The sequence below is a fragment of the Oncorhynchus tshawytscha genome, linkage group LG18 (assembly GCF_018296145.1).
Source record: "Oncorhynchus tshawytscha isolate Ot180627B linkage group LG18, Otsh_v2.0, whole genome shotgun sequence".
Taxonomy (NCBI): domain Eukaryota; kingdom Metazoa; phylum Chordata; class Actinopteri; order Salmoniformes; family Salmonidae; genus Oncorhynchus; species Oncorhynchus tshawytscha.
In genome coordinates, this window is record NC_056446.1 from 17,893,772 (window position 1) to 17,912,438 (window position 18,667).

At 42.4% G+C, this 18,667-nt stretch overlaps 1 protein-coding gene across 4 annotated transcripts in view; it reads left to right on the top strand.

The window, feature by feature from the left end:
- Nucleotides 1-18,667, top strand: part of LOC112217621 (vacuolar protein sorting-associated protein VTA1 homolog) — a 42,700-nt gene that overhangs the window by 18,486 nt on the left and 5,547 nt on the right. For all 4 annotated transcript variants that reach the window (XM_042300726.1, XM_042300725.1, XM_024378045.2 and 1 more), the window contains exons 3-5: nucleotides 1,351-1,478; nucleotides 10,181-10,256; nucleotides 11,462-11,573. In XM_042300726.1, coding sequence (XP_042156660.1) covers nucleotides 1,351-1,478; nucleotides 10,181-10,256; nucleotides 11,462-11,573 — 316 coding nt within the window. The remainder of the gene's footprint in view (nucleotides 1-1,350; nucleotides 1,479-10,180; nucleotides 10,257-11,461; nucleotides 11,574-18,667) is intronic.

An 18,667-nucleotide genomic window follows, 5' to 3' on the forward strand; every position in this document is an offset into this window, starting at 1 on the left:
TTAGAAATGTTTGCAAATTTGAGAATGAAATATCTAATTTACATAAGTATTCACACCTCTAATTCAATATGTTGTAAAATCACCTTTGGCAGTGATTTACATCTGTGAGTCTTTCTGGGTAAGTCTCTAAGAACTTTCCACACCTGGATTGTGCAACATTGGCCCTTTAAAAAATATATATATTTTCAAAATCATTCAAGCTCTAATAAATTGGATGTTGATCATTGCTAGACAACCATATTCAGGTCTTTCCATTTGTTGTTAAAGGGTGAATTAATCTCCCAGTGTCTGATGGAAAGAAGACTGAACCAGGTTTTCCTCTAGAATTTTGCTTGTGCTTAGCTCCATTCCGTTTCTTTTTTATCCTGTAACACTACCCAGTCCTTAACGATGACAAATGTACCCATAACATGATGCAGCCACCACTATGCTTGAAAATATATAGTGGTCCTCAGAAATACCTTGTATTGGATTTGCCCCAAACTTTGTATTCAGGACAAAAAGTGAATTGCTTTGACACATTTTTTGCAGTATTACTTTAGTGCCTTGTTGCAAACAGGATGCATTTTTAGGAATATTTATATTCTTTACAGGCTTCCTTTTCACTCTTTCAATTAGGTTAGTATTGTGGAGTAACTACAATGTTGTTGATCCATCCTCAGGAGAAAACTATCACAATCATTAAACTAATGGTGAAGTCCCTGAGCAGTTTCCTTCCTCTTCGGCACCTGAGTTGGGAAGGACGCCTGTATCTTTGTAGTGACTGGGTGAATTGATGCACCATCCAAAGTGTAATTAATAACATCACCATGCTCCAAGAGTCTTAGTGGTTGAATCTATGTTTGAAATTCACTGCTCGACTGAGGCTCCTTACAAATAGTTGTGTATGTGGGGTACGGAGATGAGGTTGTCATTCAAAAATCATGTTAAACATGCAATTTATTATGTGACTGAAGTACATTTTTACTCCTGAACGTATATAGACTTGCCATAACAAAGGGGTTGAATACTTTAAATGTTTAATTCATTTACAAAATATTTGAAAAACGTAATTCCACTTTGACATTTATGGGGTATTGTCTGTAGGCCATTGACAAATAATCTCAATTTAATCTAGATTAAATTCAGGCTGTAACACAACAAAATGTGGTAAAAAGTCCAGGGTTGTGAAAACTTTCTGAAGGCACTCTAAGATCTTAAAAAGTAGTGAATGTGTGTTTCCAAACTACTCTGTATTGATTTGATTTGCCTTTTGAAAAATGTTTGCCGCTTAGAGCCTGTGGTTTTTCAGTTTGGATGTGCCTGCCTGCAGGACATAATTGTGTAATTTGACGCTGTTGTGTTTTTCAGATGAAGATGGAGCTGACTGACAGTGACTCAATCACCCATGAAGTTGTCGGCAATGCACACATCGAAAACTATGCCTTAAAAATGTTCCTCTATGCTGACAACGAGGATAGGTCAGGAAGATTCCACAAGTAAGGCTGTGTCTTCACTCACCATTACTACCTGCGTAGCTTGTGTCGAGTCAGCCTGCTGTACTATAGCTGCAGGCCGCTCCCTGCCTCTTGAATTTCAGCATGGTAATGGACTGGTTCCAATGTCTTTTTTTTTTTTTTTTTTCATCTTCTTCTGGTTCCAATACGTAAGCCCTCATGATTACCATTTCCTTTCACTGAACCATGACACAAAATAATCACACTGTTGCTTTTGCACATGGAGTCCAGTCCAGAGTCTAAAATTAGCAACAAAGCCATGTCTGTGTGAATATATTGCCACAGGGGCCAGATGATTCCCATTGGCCATTCAGGTGTAGCGTTACAGGCCTGGCTGGCATTATGAGTGTGTTGTGGGCACTGACAACAGCAGCAGGGCTGGACAGTAGAGCAGAGTCTTCCATGAACTGTGGGTGCCAGGCCAGCCAGGGTCTCCATTTATGCAGTCCGGGTCTGGACTGGAGCAGCTCCACTGCCTGTGAGAGATAACAGCCCTGTTTTACACAGCAGCACTCCCATTACTACCAGTAGCTCGCAGCCCACCTATGAGTAGCTCGCCAAACAATTCTGAAAGTACATGCGATGATCATGTGTTTCACTGCAAGCTGTCGTAAACGAATCTCAGAAGTATCCGCAAGCTACCATTCTAATCAACGCAATATTGACATTATTCCACCCCTAGTTAGCCACTATTGGCTTTCAAGCCAGACCTAACACACAACGTGCCAATTAATTTCCAGCAATATTGCCTGTCTGTTTGTGTGGTGCACGCATTTGTCTCACTCCATGTGTCTCACTCCATGTGTAACCAGTTGATGTGATCACCGTCTTGTGGGTTGACAGAAATACTTTCCTCAATACCTTCTCAATTAAATGTTAACTACAAAGTAGGCTTACCTGGCAGAAGTATATCATTTGTATGTATTATTTGTTATTTACAAACTTTGCCATGAAATGAGTATCAGTACAGAGCCATCACTAGACCGGCACATTAGACACATTCTTCTCTCGCTAGATGCGCAAAAAAAGCCAGATGAGCAATTAAAGGGGAATTACACAAAGAAATCGAAATGTGTTAGTTTTCTTGCAGACCTAAAAAAAAGATGTTTTTTTCAAATGGAATTTAAGCGTTGACATGGACTCATAACATCCTATTTAGTTTATCTATGAACAATTTACATTTTAAGAGCGTATGTATCATCTAAAACCAGCAAAAATGTAACTGAGAACATCATTTGGGAAAATATAAAAGAGAAATGTGGGGGACAAACACAGATCTTACCAGGTATATTGACAAGAAAAAACCTAGGGAAGAGTTGCAGTGGACAGGGGAAGAAAATAATGTGCCAATTTATAAGTAGCTCTCATGCTAGAAAAGGTTGGAGAACCCTGGCGTACAGGATGTTGTCTCCTATGTGGTGACTCCAGGCCCCAGATACAGTGCCAGCCACAGTCCTGAACACTGGAGAGAAGTTTAAAATATTAGTTTAGCAGGTCTAATTAAAGACCATCCGTTTTGCATATGTCTGTCTCCCCCATTCATATTGTGCAAGGTAGCAATTTAAATTTTAAAAACGTTGCGCCCATATTTTAAGCTGACAGGTTTTCACTAATCCGCTCATTTGTTTCTAAGCAACGTTTTTATTAAACTCACTCATCACTTGAGTTGCAAGAAAAATTGACGGTTCTGATGATTCATGTCCTGTTCTCAACAAGTTAACTTTTGATGATACAAAAGTAGCTTCCCTAAATGCATAATTTAAATATTGTTTTTCTTCTGTTGATTGGCATTAAGTGTGTACATAACTTTGTCTAGTCTTAAATGGTGGTAATTGCAGGAATAACAGCATGGTCCCATATTTTAGGGAATCCATCGAGTATAAAAGGGAAATAATTTAACAAGCATTGGACCTTTTGTCCTATTATGTTTCTGTCCAGTTATGGGCTTTGAATTTCAAAGGTTTAAAATCTTGTCAGTACCAGTGTTAATCTCGTCCACCAGCTGGCTCTTTCTCTGTTGAACCGTCTGGTTTCACAATGCCTCAGAATGGAACTTGAATGAAAGCCTATGGCAGGACTGGATGAAACAACTGCTGGTTTTAATTGTCTGATCTAGCAGTCCATTACCATCTAGCATAACACTTAAAATCTCCCCCCTTCTGTACAGCCGTGGCCAAAAGTTTTGAGAATGACACCAATATAAATTTCCACAAAGTTTGCTGCTTCAGTGTCTTTAGATATTTTTGTCAGATGTTACTATGGAATACTGAAGTATAATTACAAGCGTTTCATACGTGTCAAAGGCTTTTATTGACAATTACATGACGTTGATGCAAACAGTCAATATTTGCAGTGTTGACCCTTCTTTTTCAAGACTTCTGCAATCTGCCCTGGCATGCTGTCAATTAACTTCTGGGCCACATCCTGACTGATGGCAGCCCATTCTTGCATAATCAATGCTTGGAGTTTGTCAGAATTTGTGGGTTTTTGTTTGTCCACCCGCCTCTTGAGGATTGACCACAAGTTCTCAATGGGATTAAGGTCTGGGGAGTTTCTTGGCCATGGACCCAAAATATCGATATTTTGTTATTTGTTATTTTATTTTACCTTTATTTAACTAGGCAAGTCAGTTAAGAACAAATTCTTCTTTTCAATGACGGCCTAGGAACAGTGGGTTAACTGCCTGTTCAGGGGCAGAATGACCTTGTCAGCTCAGGGATTTGAACTTGCAACATTCTGGTTACTAGTCCAACGCTCTAACCACTAGGCTACCCTGCCGCCCTTTTGCCTTATGGCAAGGTGCTCCATCATGCGGGATAAGGCATTGTTCGTCAGCAAACTGTTCCTGGATGGTTGGGAGAAGTTGCCCTCGGAGGATGTGTTGGTACCATTCTTTATTCATGGCTGTGTTCTTAGGCAAAATTGTGAGTGAGCCCACTCCCTTGGCTGAGAAGCAACCCCGCACATGAATGGTCTCAGGATGCTTTACTGTTGGCATGACGCAGGACTGATGGTAGCGCTCACCTTGTCTTCTCCGGACAAGCTTTTTTCCGGATGCCCCAAACAATCGGAAAGGGGATTCATCAGAGAAAATTACTTTATCCCAGTCCTCAGCAGTCCAATCCCTGTACCTTTTGCAGAATATCAGTCTGTCCCTGATGTTTTTCCTGGACAGAAATGGCTTCTTTGATGCCCTTCTTGACACCAGGCCATCTTCCAAAAGTCTTCGCCTCACTGTGCGTGCAGATGCACTCACACCTGCTTGCTGCCATTCCTGAGCAAGCTCTGTACTGGGGGTGCCCCGATCCCGCAGCTGAATCAACTTTAGGAGACGGTCCTGGCGCTTGCTGGACTTTCTTGGGCACCCTGAAGCCTTCTTTACAACAATTGAACCGCTCTCCTTGAAGTTCTTGATGATCCGATAAATGGTTGATTTAGGTGCAATCTTACTGGCAGAAATATCCTTGCCTGTGAAGCCCTTTTTGTGCAAAGCAATGCTGACGGCACGTGTTTCCTTGCAGGTATCCATGGTTGACAGAGGAAGAACAATGATTCCAAGCACCACCCTCCTTTTAAAGCTTCCAGTCTGTTATTCGAACTCAATGAGCATGACAGAGTGATCTTCAGCCTTGTCCTCGTCAACACTCACACCTGTGTTAACGAGAGAATCACTGACATGATGGCAGCTGGTCCTTTTGTGGCAGGACTGAAATGCAGTGGAAATGTTTTTTGGGGATTCAATTCATTTTCATGGCAAAGAGGGACTTTGCAATTAAGTGCAATTAATCTGATCACTCTTCATAACATTCTGGAGTATATGAAAATTGCCATCACACAAACTGAGGCAGCAGACTTCTCAAAACTTTTGGCCACGACTGTACATTGTGGACTTCAAAGCGGGCAGCGCAAGTGATTTAAACAAATAAGTGCGTTTGGAAAATTTCAAAGTACACATCTTATAAATATTTTTCACATTTAAACTTTATATGCCCAAACTCTGAATCAATTTATAAATAATATGGTCAATGTAATACATTCATTTTGCTAGGTGATTTACATTTTTCATAGTCACATTTAATGCAACTGTAACTCTGTGTTACTAGGCTCTATATACAGTACGGTGTTAATTGAGCCTGGGGACGAGGTTACCAGTGTTGACATTTCTTTCAGTTTTAAGCTCAGGTCAGTTGTAAAAAAAAAAAGAAATGTATGTTTTCAAATCCTTCTGTTCTGTTTTTTCCTCATATTGTAAAGAAATACAATGCATGAAAGTGGGGTGAGATAAAATATCTCATAGCTGAAGGGTGGAAGTCCATCACTGAGTTCTTGTGAGGATCTCTGTCCAAATCCTTTGACATAATGCATGTAAATAGCCCGAGGCAGGCCCAGTTCCTGTCCAATGTGCTGAACAGCCAGATAAAAGCCATGAAAGCGCACACTTGTGTTGAGAATATAGGCTGTAAATGAACCTCCATGGTGTTTCAGCCCTTTCTGTTTTCACATTTACCTCCCCTTCCCCACGACCCACCCTCTGCGTCATGACACCAAATGCCAACGACGTACATCAGATGTGTACAGCTGAGAAGTGGGCAGAGTTGAACAATCTGCAATAGGGTCTCCATTTGTCAACATAGGCTAGTAGTCTTACTGGCAGCCATGAATTGTTCTTCAAGATGCATTTAGTTTTTCTTTTCGTCTCACCATCTTGTTTCCACTACACCACAGTGAAATGAACAACAAACCCACAAAAACATTGCACAACCTTCAGTTAGGTATATATAGATATAGATAGATATAGCCCTTGGTTCTCTACAGACTTGACTGCCCTTAACCAACACAAAAACATCCTATGGCGTTCTGCATTAGCATCGAACAGCCCCCGTGATATGCAACTTTTCAGGGAAGTTAGAAACCAATATACACAGGCAGTTAGAAAAGCCAAGGCTAGCTTTTTCAAGCAGAAATTTTTCTTCCTGCAACACAAAGTCAAAGAAGTTCTGGGACACTGTAAAGTCCATGGAGAATAAGAACACCTCCTCCCAGCTGCCGACTGCACTGAGGATAGGAAACTCTGTCACCATTGATAAATCAACTATAATTGAGAATTTCAATAAGCATATTTCTACAGCTGGCCATGCTTTCCACCTGGCTACCCCTATCCCGGTCAACAGCCCTGCACCCCCCACAGCAACTTGCAAAATCTGGACCCCTACAAATCAGCCGGGCTAGACAATCTGGACCCTTTCTTTCTAAAACTATCTGCCGAAATTGTTGCAACCCCTATTACTAGCCTGTTCAACCTCTCTTTCCTGTCGTCTGAGATTCCGAAAGATTGGAAAGCTGCCGCGGTCATCTCCCTCTTCAAAGGGGGTGACACTTGACCCAAACTGCTACAGACCTATATCTATCCTACCCTGTCTTTCTAAGGTCTTCGAAAGCCAAGTTAACAAACAGATTACCGACCATTTTGAATCCCACCGTACCTTCTCCACTATGAAATCTGGTTTCAGAGCTGGTCATGGGTGCACCTCAGCCACGCTCAAGGTCCTAAACTACATCATAACCGCCATCGATAAGAGACATATATGTGTGTGTGTGTGTAATATATATATATTATACACATATAGTGGGGCAAAAAGTAATTTAGTCAGCCACCAATTGTACAAGTTCTCCCACTTAAAAATTCATTAAAAATCCTACAATGTGATTTTCCAGATGTTTTTTTTTTTTTTTTTTTCCTCATTTTGTCTGTCATAGTTGAAGTGTACCTATGGTGAAAATTACAGGCCTCGTCTTTTTTAGTGGGAGAACTTTCACAATTGGTGGCTGACTAAATACTTTTTTGCCCCACTGTATATATCACACACAGTGCCAGTCCAGGGTTTTTCTTTCTTTTTTTACTATTTTCTACATTGTAGAATAATAGTGAAGACATCAAAACTATGAAATAACACATGGAATAATGTACTAACCAAAAAAGTGTTAAACAAATCTAAATATTTTATTTTTGAGATTCTTCAAAAGTAGCCAGCCGCCCTTTGCCTTTAATGACAGCTTTGCACACTCTTGGTGTTCTCTCAACCAGCTTCATGAAGTACACCTGGAATGCCTTTCCAATGGTCTTTACGGTACATTGGTTAGACGGAAGGCACCTAATTGACTCTAAGACTATGAGAAACAAGATTCTCTGATGAAACTATTTGGCCTGAATACCAAGTGTCACTTCTGGAGGAAACCTGTCATCATCTCTACGGTGAAGCATGGTGGTGGCAGCATCATGTTGTGGGGAAGTTTTTCAGCAGTAGGGACTGGGACACTAGTCATGATCAAGGGAAAGATGAATGGAACAGAGAGATACTTGATGAAAACGTACTCCAGAGCGCTCCGGACTTGACTGGGGTAAAGGTTCGCCTTCCAACAAGACAACGACCCAAAGCACACAACGCAGGAGTGGCTTCAGGATAAGTCTTTGAATGTCCTTGAGTGGCCCAGCCAGAGCCCGGACTTGAACCCGATCGAACATCTCTGGAGAGACCTGAAAATAGCTGTGCAGCAACGCTCCCCATCCAACCTGAAAGAGCTTGAGAGGATCTGCAGATAAGAATGAGAGAAACTCCCCAAATACAGGTGTGCCAAGCTTGTAGCGTCATACCCAATAAGATTCAAGGCTGTTGTCGCTGCCAAAGGTGCTTCAACAAAGTACTGAGTAAAGGGTCTGAATACTTATGTAAATGTGATTTCCAGGTTGTTGTTTTTTGGGGGGGGGGTGCAATTTAATTCATTTTAGAATAAGGCTGTAATGTAACAATGTGGAAAAAGTCAAGGGGTCTGAATACTTTCCAAATGCACTGTATATAGAGATGTATGGGTATATGGATGGATAGATTGTAATTTCTGTCTGTAGTGAAACTGGTGCCATCAGTTCTGTGTAGAGCCACATTTTGGAAAATCTTTGAAAATACAAGTCAGTATTACGAGAATTAGGCTATATTAATATTCCACTCCGACACAAAAAGTCTTGATTTACAAGAAACTGGACCTATATAAACAAGCCATAAACGTTACGTTATGTCATGTGTGGAGGTGCAAAGTTTAATGTTTATGGGAACTAACCCTGAAATAAGAAACTTCCTTCAGATTTTCAATACATTGGTCTACTTTCCGCTCTGCAGGGCTCCAATACAAGGCTTCCATTGACATGACACACCTCTGGACTAGAAGGCCCCAGAAAGCAAGCCCCCTATGTTTCTGCATTTTTTACATCCCTGTGTTTATGCTTTCTGGAACCAGCTGTGGGATTTTATGACACGTTTACCCTCCCTGGTTCCGCTCGTGTCATCTACACTGAATGCCCACAAGTGGTGTCCTCTCTGAACTCTGGCTCCAGACCCACAGTCCTCTCTCTTAGTGTCATGACTAATGTTGTATCAGGGCAAATAGTTTGCTATTTGAATCCCAAGACAGTTAGTTTAGTCATTCTGGACCTGTTTGGACCCAATTATCATGCAACCACATAAGAGACAAACTCAGCAAAAAAAGAAACGTCCTCTCACTGTCAACTGCGTTCTATTTTCAGCAAACTTAACATGTGTAAATATTTATATGAACATAACGAGATTCAACAACTGAGAAATAAACTGAGCACGCTCCACAGACATGTGACTAACAGAAATGGAATAATGTGTCCCTGAACAAGGGGGTGGGGGGGTATAAGTAACAGTCAGTATCTGGTGTGGCCACCAGCTGCATTAAGTACTGCAGTGCATCTCCTCCTCATGGACTGCACCAGTTCTTGCTGTGAGATGTTACCCCGCTCTTCCACCAAGCCACCTGCAAGTTCCTGGACATTTCTGGGGGGATTGGCCCTAGCCCTCACCCTCCGATCCAACAGGTCCCAAACTTGCTCAATGGGATTGAGATCTGGGCTCTTCGCTGGCCATGGTAGAACACTGACATTCCTGTCTTGCAGGAAATCAGACACAGAACGAGCAGTATGGCTGGTGGCATTGTCATGCTGGAGGGTCATGTCAGGATGAGCCTGCAGGAAGGGTACCACATGAGCGAGAAGGATATCTTCCCTGTAACACACAGCATTGAGATTGCCTGCAATGACAACAAGCTCAGTCCGATGATGCTGTGAGACACCGCCCCAAGACCATGACGGACCCTCCACCTCCAAATCGATCCCGCTCCAGAGTACAGGCCTCAGTGTAACGCTCATTCCTTCGACGATAAACGCGAATCCGACCATCACCCCTTGTTACAAATCCCTTTTGCCCGGCAGTCTAGGGGGATGGTAACGAGAGCCGTAACATATAATATTGACAAAGTAACAGTAAGAACGAAAAAAACACAGACAACTAAATTACCGTCAAACACACAGGGTTTATTTGCTTGCAAACACCCTTTACAATGACGATCTGTGAAGTTATTTAGATTTTTACGAATAATCTTTGAAAGACAGGATCCTAAAAAAGGGACTTTTCTTTTTTTTTGCTGTTTATTTGAGAATGATTGAATTATCCATGTTCTGTGAAGCAGCATTTCTTGTTGTAGACATTTGTCACAATTGGCTGGCAGGTTTTCAACACTTGAGTTTAATGGTCTCAGTAGGCCTTAATTAAGAATCCAACAGTGTGATGAATTTGAACATTTAAAAAATATATATCTGTCTCTCTTTGCAGGAATATGATTAAGTCCTTCTACACATCTAGCCTTTTGTTAGATGTCCTGTCAGTTTTCGGCGAGTTATCGGAGGAGGTAAGTCATCAATATGGAATACACATATCCTGCCCTATAGACTATATTGTAAATACATCTACCTTTTTTATTTCAGCACATTAATACATTTACACTGTGTGAATGAGTCTGAAGTATTATGAACTGGCTATCCACATTTTCATCCTTCCATCAGTCCACAGCTGCTCTCAAAACCATAAAAAAATCCAAGACATGGAAAGAATAAGAGGGAGAAAATAGTGAAGATTGTAACGTATAGACTCTCCAGCCCAGGACAGTAGACAACTAGACAGACTATCTCCGCAGCAGAGGCCTTTTTTAAAGCATCTCCATGGGTCTCCGTGGCTGCAGATGTACTGTGGCAGATGACAGACAATGTTTCATTGAATGGCTGCTCTCTCCCCCCTAAGGGCCAGGCATTTTCCCTCTGTAGAAAGCTCATTGGACAGGCTGCTTTAACACGGAGCTTTCTCTCTGTAACACTAACCCAGACAATGGCTCCTCAGAGTCCCCCGCTCGCTGATTACTGGAGATACGTTTTTATACAAAGCATGTCACAATGCATTGTGGGAGATTGGATTTCTTACAAAAAAAAGGGACATTTCAGCACCATAGAGAGGAGGGACAAAACTTTTAGTGGATGGTGATCTAGAGAGCTTCCACAGATTGTATGTGGGCCTGTTAAATCATAGCGATTATCAGTCCTAAACCTTCCCTCAGGTCTCGTATATTGTTTTCTCCAGGGGTAGATTAGAATTATGATAGTTGCTTTAGAAATTAGTTTTAGTTTTCATTGTACCGTGAAATTATGTCTGCGACGCTGTGCATGTGACTGATTTTGTCATTTAACGAATTGTGGTAAATCAGAAACTACCTGGATTTACTTGTTGACTAAAGTGAATCTGTAGTTTAGTGAAGTTTTTCACTAGCTCCTCCAAAGAATTTCCAGTTAATTAATCCACAGATAAGATTACCAAGGAGGGAACTTTTAAATGAGGTCCATAGAACTTCTAATGAATTTCGTGACCTGGGTGTTAGAAACCACAGCAATTTCTTCACCTTGTCCCCATCCCTCCACCGTAAGCCAAAGGAAAATCATAAGTCGTGTCATAAGCCCTTTCCTCCACTCTCCATTGTTTTATCTAATTGCTTTTAATTCACTTCTCTAATCTTGATTATTTATGTGTTATTCACCACCACCTCCCTCTCTCCTTACCCTTTTTCAGAACATCCAGCACAGGAAGTATGCGAGATGGAAGGCCACTTACATCCACAACTGTCTGAAGAGTGGTGAAACCCCACAGGCTGGCCCTGCTGGCTATGAAGAGGAAACATATGGTAAGGACTGATATTCTATCAGCACAGCCACCCAAACAAACTATGACCCGTTAAGAAAATACCTCTTCTCCTGGCCTTTCCTTCAGGAGCCTTTTAGACCCGCTTTCCTCCGTCTGGGTGACGTGCTGCTCCAGTCAGTAAAGGTTGGCCCTCATTGTGTGCCTTATCAAGTCTGAGAGTGCAGCCTCGGAGGCTCGCAGTGGTGTGTGTGTGTGTGTGTGTGTGTGTGTGTGTGTGTGTGTGTGTGTGTGTGTGTGTGTGTGTGTGTGTGTGTGTGTGTGTGTGTGTGTGTGTGTGTGTGTGTGTGTGTGTGAGAGAGCTGATATTTGTTTAATGATTTTTTTTTCAACCCCCTTATCCTTAGAGGGTCAGGAAGGGCCCAGGGTAGGTAATTTTACCCCGTGGCTGTGTTGTCAGAAGTATATGTTACGAAACCTTTGGATTGAAGGTTTGCGGCTGACATCCACTGGTTAAGAACAGTCTTAAAATGAGTGTGTATTATTGTGGTACACACGTCAGTCTTATGTTGGTTTGTGTGTAACACCCTTTAGAGACCAAGGCTCCCCGAGTAACTACATCTCGAACTTCGAACTGAGTGGTCGGCCAGGCGGTATGGATGTTGCCTGTGGTGGACAGGGCCTTGGGGACCCTCCTAACCACCGGTTAGAGTGTGATATGAAGCAGAGCATGGTGCGGTTAGATCATTGTGCTCCTCTCTGAACATCTGCTGGGCGTGATACAGTACGTTTGACCTGAGCACCACATGTCAGCGATGAAGTCATCTCTGGAGCCCTCCACTCTACTGCGACCCAACCCGCACCCAGACTGAAACTATGGTGGCAGGGTCTCTAAATGAACATGCGGCTGGTCTGTCCCCTATTTCATCTCTTTTGTTTTAGCCACACAATTGAATAGAAGTTACAGTATGACTGTCTGAAGGCTAGTTTTAGACGTAGCCTACTTTCTGGTGTAGTTAAGCTCTTTGTGTGGGGAGAGTAACGTCCCTCCCCTCCCTCCTGCCTGTTTTGAATGTGGGCCTCCCTCTGTAAGTGGTGACATCATGTATGGTTATTCCCACTGATGTGTAACATTGCCAAGAAAAAGCTGATATCATACTCTCTCCTCTCCCTCGTATTGAGTCTAACTCAGTCCACACACATCAGGATCTTATCACTGCATCTCACTGTTTCCACATGTCTGTCAAACAACTCAGGAAGAGGGTGGCCCGTTGCTCATTATTACATGAAAACAGAGTGTAAATGGAAAATAAAATAGGATGTGTTACAATGATGAGCAGAGACTGTACTTTGGGTGTTCATTTTGGGATTTTTGGCTTTTTACTCTTGATTGGTTTTACTGTATTTTCAGATTTTTCTATTAGCTTATTTTAGATTCATAGCCATTTTGACATTTTATTGGTTTTACTGTCTTATATTTGACCTGTTTAGTAGGTTATTGAAACCTACGTGTGGGAATAAATCTTGCTTTGTTTAGGGCCCACAGTGACTGCATTGTCTCAGATACATATTTGCTTGACTTTCCACTTCCCAAGGAGGAAGAGATGATTAGCAAGGGGAACGGAATGGAGGAAAACACTGTTGAAATGACAGAGAGCCAATAGGAAGCAACTTTGTTGATTAGCATATTTTCCCCAAGCCTCAACCGTGGTGCTGAACCCTGTCCCGATTGAAGAGTGAGCCAGAGGCAGAACAAACAAGTGCAAGCTGCTTGCCATGTTGCCCACAAGTCCAGTCCAGTCAGTGAAGGCACGCTTGTTTTGTAGCCATGCCACCAAACGATGGAAATTAGTACAGACGTATTTGAATCCTTAACATTTCGCAAAAAATAAGGACACATCTCAAATAAGCAGTGGGTTGAGGGCAAAGCATGGAAAGTAGAGTTTAACTCCAATTCAGCTTCACAAGCTACAAATACGGTCAACGTTTTCTCACAGGGCATCAGTAATGTGCTGAAGTGTCTTTTTCAGTCTATCATTAGGATTAGGCACTCTTTCAGAACATTCAGTACCTCTGCAGTCACCAATCAATTACATTATCCATCTGCCATGTTTGAGAGTTGTCCTTTTGGCCAAGTACAAGACGGTCACCAGCTCAACTCTAAGAAGCAGCACAAAAATTGCCTTGCGGCTACTTTGTTTGAATCTTATTATTGGTTTAGAATCTATATCATTTCAGAGTGTCATTACGAGAAGGAACGTTTCAATGCAGTGTATCACTGGGCTGTGACTGCAGGACTGAATTTAATGCATATCCTTTCAGTCTTTGGGATTGTCTGTCCTATGCGCAAGGCAGCATTCCGAGCCTCGAGACTTGCGTTCGATTTAAAATCTTTACATCTGTTTACGATCCCTTCTTCACAGTCTCTGTCACTCATTATCCCTGTGCACTCTTTCACCCTGCTGGCCATTTATTGGGTCTAACTGAACCAAGCCCTTGTGCTAGAGTCGCTGTCAACACCCATTTAAAACGCCCATCACTCCCAACTGTTATTGGCACAAATCAAGATTAAGTGGGCCATTGGCGAAACGCTCAACTACAGCTCCTGTCTCTGCTCCTTTCACTGATTCAGACATAATGTGTGACTTTATCTTTACTCTCTGTCTCTCACGTGGCTCTAATCGTGGGAGTTTCATCTGATCCAAAGAGAGGAGCGAGGTAGGGGGGGGTTTTATCTCGGAGCAATCAAGATCCCCCTCTGTAAGTAAGTAGGATACAATGCTGCTCAGTGTGTGAGGGTGAGGCTGAGGCTGTGCAGAGCTGGGCTGTGAGTGATCAGAGCAGAGAGAGTGTCTGCAGGGAAAATACCCGGTTCCTGTTACACAGCTCCATAGTTCTCCATATCTCAGAGAGATGTTCTGGGACCAGGCCTCCCCATCCTCATGTGGCCTACCCCCTCCAATTAGCCCCTCAATCCTCTGGGTCTTCCCGTAGACTAACGGCCTTTCGCACCACGACAAATGCCAACGTTTTATTTGTGTTAGCCTCCTCCAGCCATATAATTTCACCTTGAGTCTGGGGAGGGAAACGGGACAATATGCTAGAGAAACAAAAATATTGGCAGAGGAAATGGTTTTAAGACTGACACATCTATGAAAATGTGTCATTTTATGGAGGTTAGGGATCTATGTCCAAAGTGGTGTCAAATATAGCACATGTAGGCACATACAATGTATGATTTTTAATCTCCGAAAATATGTTTGGGGTTAATATTTTCTTTCAATTAAATCTGGTCACTCTAAAATATGTTTTGAGCGTAGTATTACTTTTAATGAGTCTAAAAAAACAGGCGCCATACCCCTGAAATGGAATTTCCTACCTTTTTTCTCTCTGCATGACAGGATTTAAGCTTGTTCTTCTGGGATTTGGCTCACTGTGCTTTAGAAACATATGGTGCATATCGCAGCTCAAAGACTGAGTAGATAACCTTTTCCTCTTAAGCCCATTGAAGTTCAGTACACACAAATCACTTGACACTTTTTTTGTCTGAATAGTCTTTTAAAGTCCAATATGTTTAGTCTTTTTTATATGTTGTCGTTACTCAAGTACTTCTCTTTCAATCTTACGTTTCATCTTTGCATAACAAAACGTAGGCTTAATGCCTGGTATGTTTCTCCACAACTTAGTGTTCACATCGTTCCATTTGAGCAGTATGCCGGCACTCGGCACATTGCCCCAAAGTGGCCATCTCTAATTCACCTCAGCCAATCCATGCCAAGAAGCTGTCCTTGTGTGTTGGAAGCTCATATCCACTTCCTGTAAGGTTTCCTGTAACGTTCCTTAGCATCACTGGTTGCATGAAGGGAAAACAGGGCCTCCTTGGTGACTCATTCCTCCTATTTGCACAAGACGGCGAGAGGATGGCTGGTCTGGGACCTGGTGGTGCACGTAGTTTCATCTTGAAGCATACCCACGCCACGGTCTCCACAGTGACAAATGAACCAATCATGGTCTTCGAATTAGATTGAAGCATATTGTGAATTGAAGCTTCAGAAGTAAAATCCACATGATTGGAGAAAAAAAAATGTGGGAAATGTTTTTGAAAGGGATTTACCAAGATAAAGTGTAGCATCCTGTTGTGCTTTGATGAAAAAGTGTTTGTGCCCTATTTGCTTGAGTTATTGTTGTACCCTACAATCTTGAGTCAGCCTCTAATAGTGTTGCCACAGCGAGGAAATGATGTAACTCAGTGGGCAGTATATCTGCATGTTGTCCTCTGACTTCATCCGCCGTAATATATTTTATTGGGTTGTTTATAGATTTATACCTCATATCAGTACTTAACATTCAGTCTTGCCTAAGTTCAGCCTTATCAGATAACTGACGTGATATGGGGGCAGGCCAGTTGTCCATTGTCAATGTGAAAAGTTTACTATAAATCTGTGTGCAAACAATATGAGCTCCATGACCGAGGTCTGAGGGACTGCAAACTTCATACAGTTGAAGTCGGAAGTTTGCATACACCTTAGCCAAATACATTTAAACTCCGTTTTTCACAATTCCTGGCAGTTAATCCTTGTACAAATTCCATGTCTTGGGTCAGTTAGGATCACCACTTTTATTTCAATAACGTGAAATATCAGAATAATAGTAGAGTGATTTATTTCAGCTTTTGCTTCTTTCATCACATTTTTTAAATTAATTTTTTATTTTTTTCACCTTTATTTAACCAGGTAGGCTAGTTGAGAACAAGTTCTCATTTGCAACTGCGACCTGGCCAAGATGAAGCATAGCAGTGTGAACAACAACACAGAGTTACACATGGAGTAAACAATTAACAAGTCAATAACACAGTAGAAAAAAAGAAAAAAAAGAGAGTTTATATACATTGTGTGCAAAAGGCATGAGGAGGTAGGCGAATCATTCCAATTTTGCAGATTAACACTGGAGTGATAAATGATCAGATGGTCATGTACAGGTAGAGATATTGGTGTGCAAAAGAGCAGAAAAGTAAATAAATAAAAACAGTTTGGGGATGAGGTAGGTAAAAATGGGTGGGTTATTTACCGATAGACTATGTACAGCTGCAGCGATCGGTTAGCTGCTCAGATAGTAGATGTTTGAAGTTGGTGAGGGAGATAAGTCTCCAACTTCAGTGATTTTTGCAATTCGTTCCAGTCACAGGCAGCAGAGAACTGGAACGAAAGGCGGCCAAATGAGGTGTTGGCTTTAGGGAAGATCAGTGAGATACACCTGCTGGAGCGCGTGCTACGGATGGGTGTTGCCATCGTGACCAGTGAACTGAGATAAGGCGGAGCTTTACCTAGCATGGACTTGTAGATGACCTGGAGCCAGTGGGTCTGGCGACGAATTTGTAGCGAGGGCCAGCCGACTAGAGCATACAAGTCGCAGTGGTGGGTGGTATAAGGTGCTTTAGTGACAAAACGGATGGCACTGTGATAAACTGCATCCAGTTTGCTGAGTAGAGTGTTGGAAGCAATTTTGTAGATGACATCACCGAAGTCGAGGATCGGTAGGATAGTCAGTTTTACTAGGGTAAGTTTGGCGGCGTGAGTGAATTAGGCTTTGTTGCGGAATAGAAAGCCGACTCTTGATTTGATTTTCGATTGGAGATGTTTGATATGAGTCTGGAAGGAGAGTTTACAGTCTAGCCAGACACCTAGGTACTTATAGATGTCCACATATTCAAGGTCGGAACCATCCAGGGTGGTGATGCTGGTCAGGCGTGCGGGTGCAGGCAGCGAACGGTTGAAAAGCATGCATTTGGTTTTACTAGCGTTTAAGAGCAGTTGGAGGCCACGGAAGGAGTGTTGTATGGCACTGAAGCTCGTTTGGAGGTTAGATAGCACAGTGTCCAAGGACGGGCCGGAAGTATATAGAATGGTGTCGTCTGCGTAGAGGTGGATCAGGGAATCGCCCGCAGCAGGAGCAACATAATTGATATATACAGAGAAAAGAGTCGGCCCGAGGATTGAACCCTGTGGCACCCCCATAGAGACTGCCAGAGGACCGGACAGCATGCCCTCCGATTTGACACACTGAACTCTGTCTGCAAAGTAATTGGTGAACCAGGCAAGGCAGTCATCCGAAAAACCGAGGCTACTGAGTCTGCCGATAAGAATATGGTGATTGACAGAGTCGAAAGCCTTGGCAAGGTCGATGAAGACGGCTGCACAGTACTGTCTTTTATCGATGGCGGTTATGATATCGTTTAGTACCTTGAGCGTGGCTGAGGTGCACCCGTGACTGCACATTCCCAGTGGGTCAGAAGTTTACATACACTCAATTAGTATTTAGTAGCATTGCCTTTTAAATTGTTTAACTTGGGTCAAATGTTTCAGGAAGCCTTCCACAAGCTTCCCACAATAAGTTGGGGGAATTTTGGCCCATTCCTCCTGACAGAGCTGGTTTAACCGAGTCAGGTTTGTAGGCCTCCTTGCTCGCACACACTTTTTCAGTTCTGCCCACAAATGTTCTATAGGATTGAGGTCAGGGCTTTGTGATGGCCACTCCAATACCTTGACTTTGTTGTCCTTAAGCTATTTTGCCACAACTTTGGAAGTATGTTTGGGGTCATTGTCCATTTGGAAGACCCATTTGCGACCAAGCTTTAACTTCCTGACTGATGTCTTGAGATGTTGCTTCAATATATCCACATAAATTTCCTTCCTCATGAAGCCATCTATTTTGTGAAGTGCACCAGTCCCTCCTGCAGCAAAGCACCCCCACAACATGATGCTGCCACCACCGTGCTTTACGGTTGGGATGGTGTTCTTTGGTTTGCATGCCTCCCCCTTTTTCCTCCAAACATAATGATGGTCATTATGGCCAAACAGTTCTATTTTGCTTCATCAGACTAGAGGACATTTCTCCAAAAAGTACGATCTTTGTTCTCATGTGCAGTTGCAAACCGTAGTCTGGCATTTTTATGGCGGTTTTGGAGCAGTAGCTTCTTCCTTGCTGAGCGGCCTTTCAAGTTATGTCGATGTAGGACTCGTTTTTCTGTGGATACAGATACTTTTGTACCTGTTTCCTCCAGCATCTTCACCACGTCCTTTGCTGCTGTTCTGGGATTGATTTGCACTTTTTGCACCAAAGTTCGTTCATCTCTAGGAG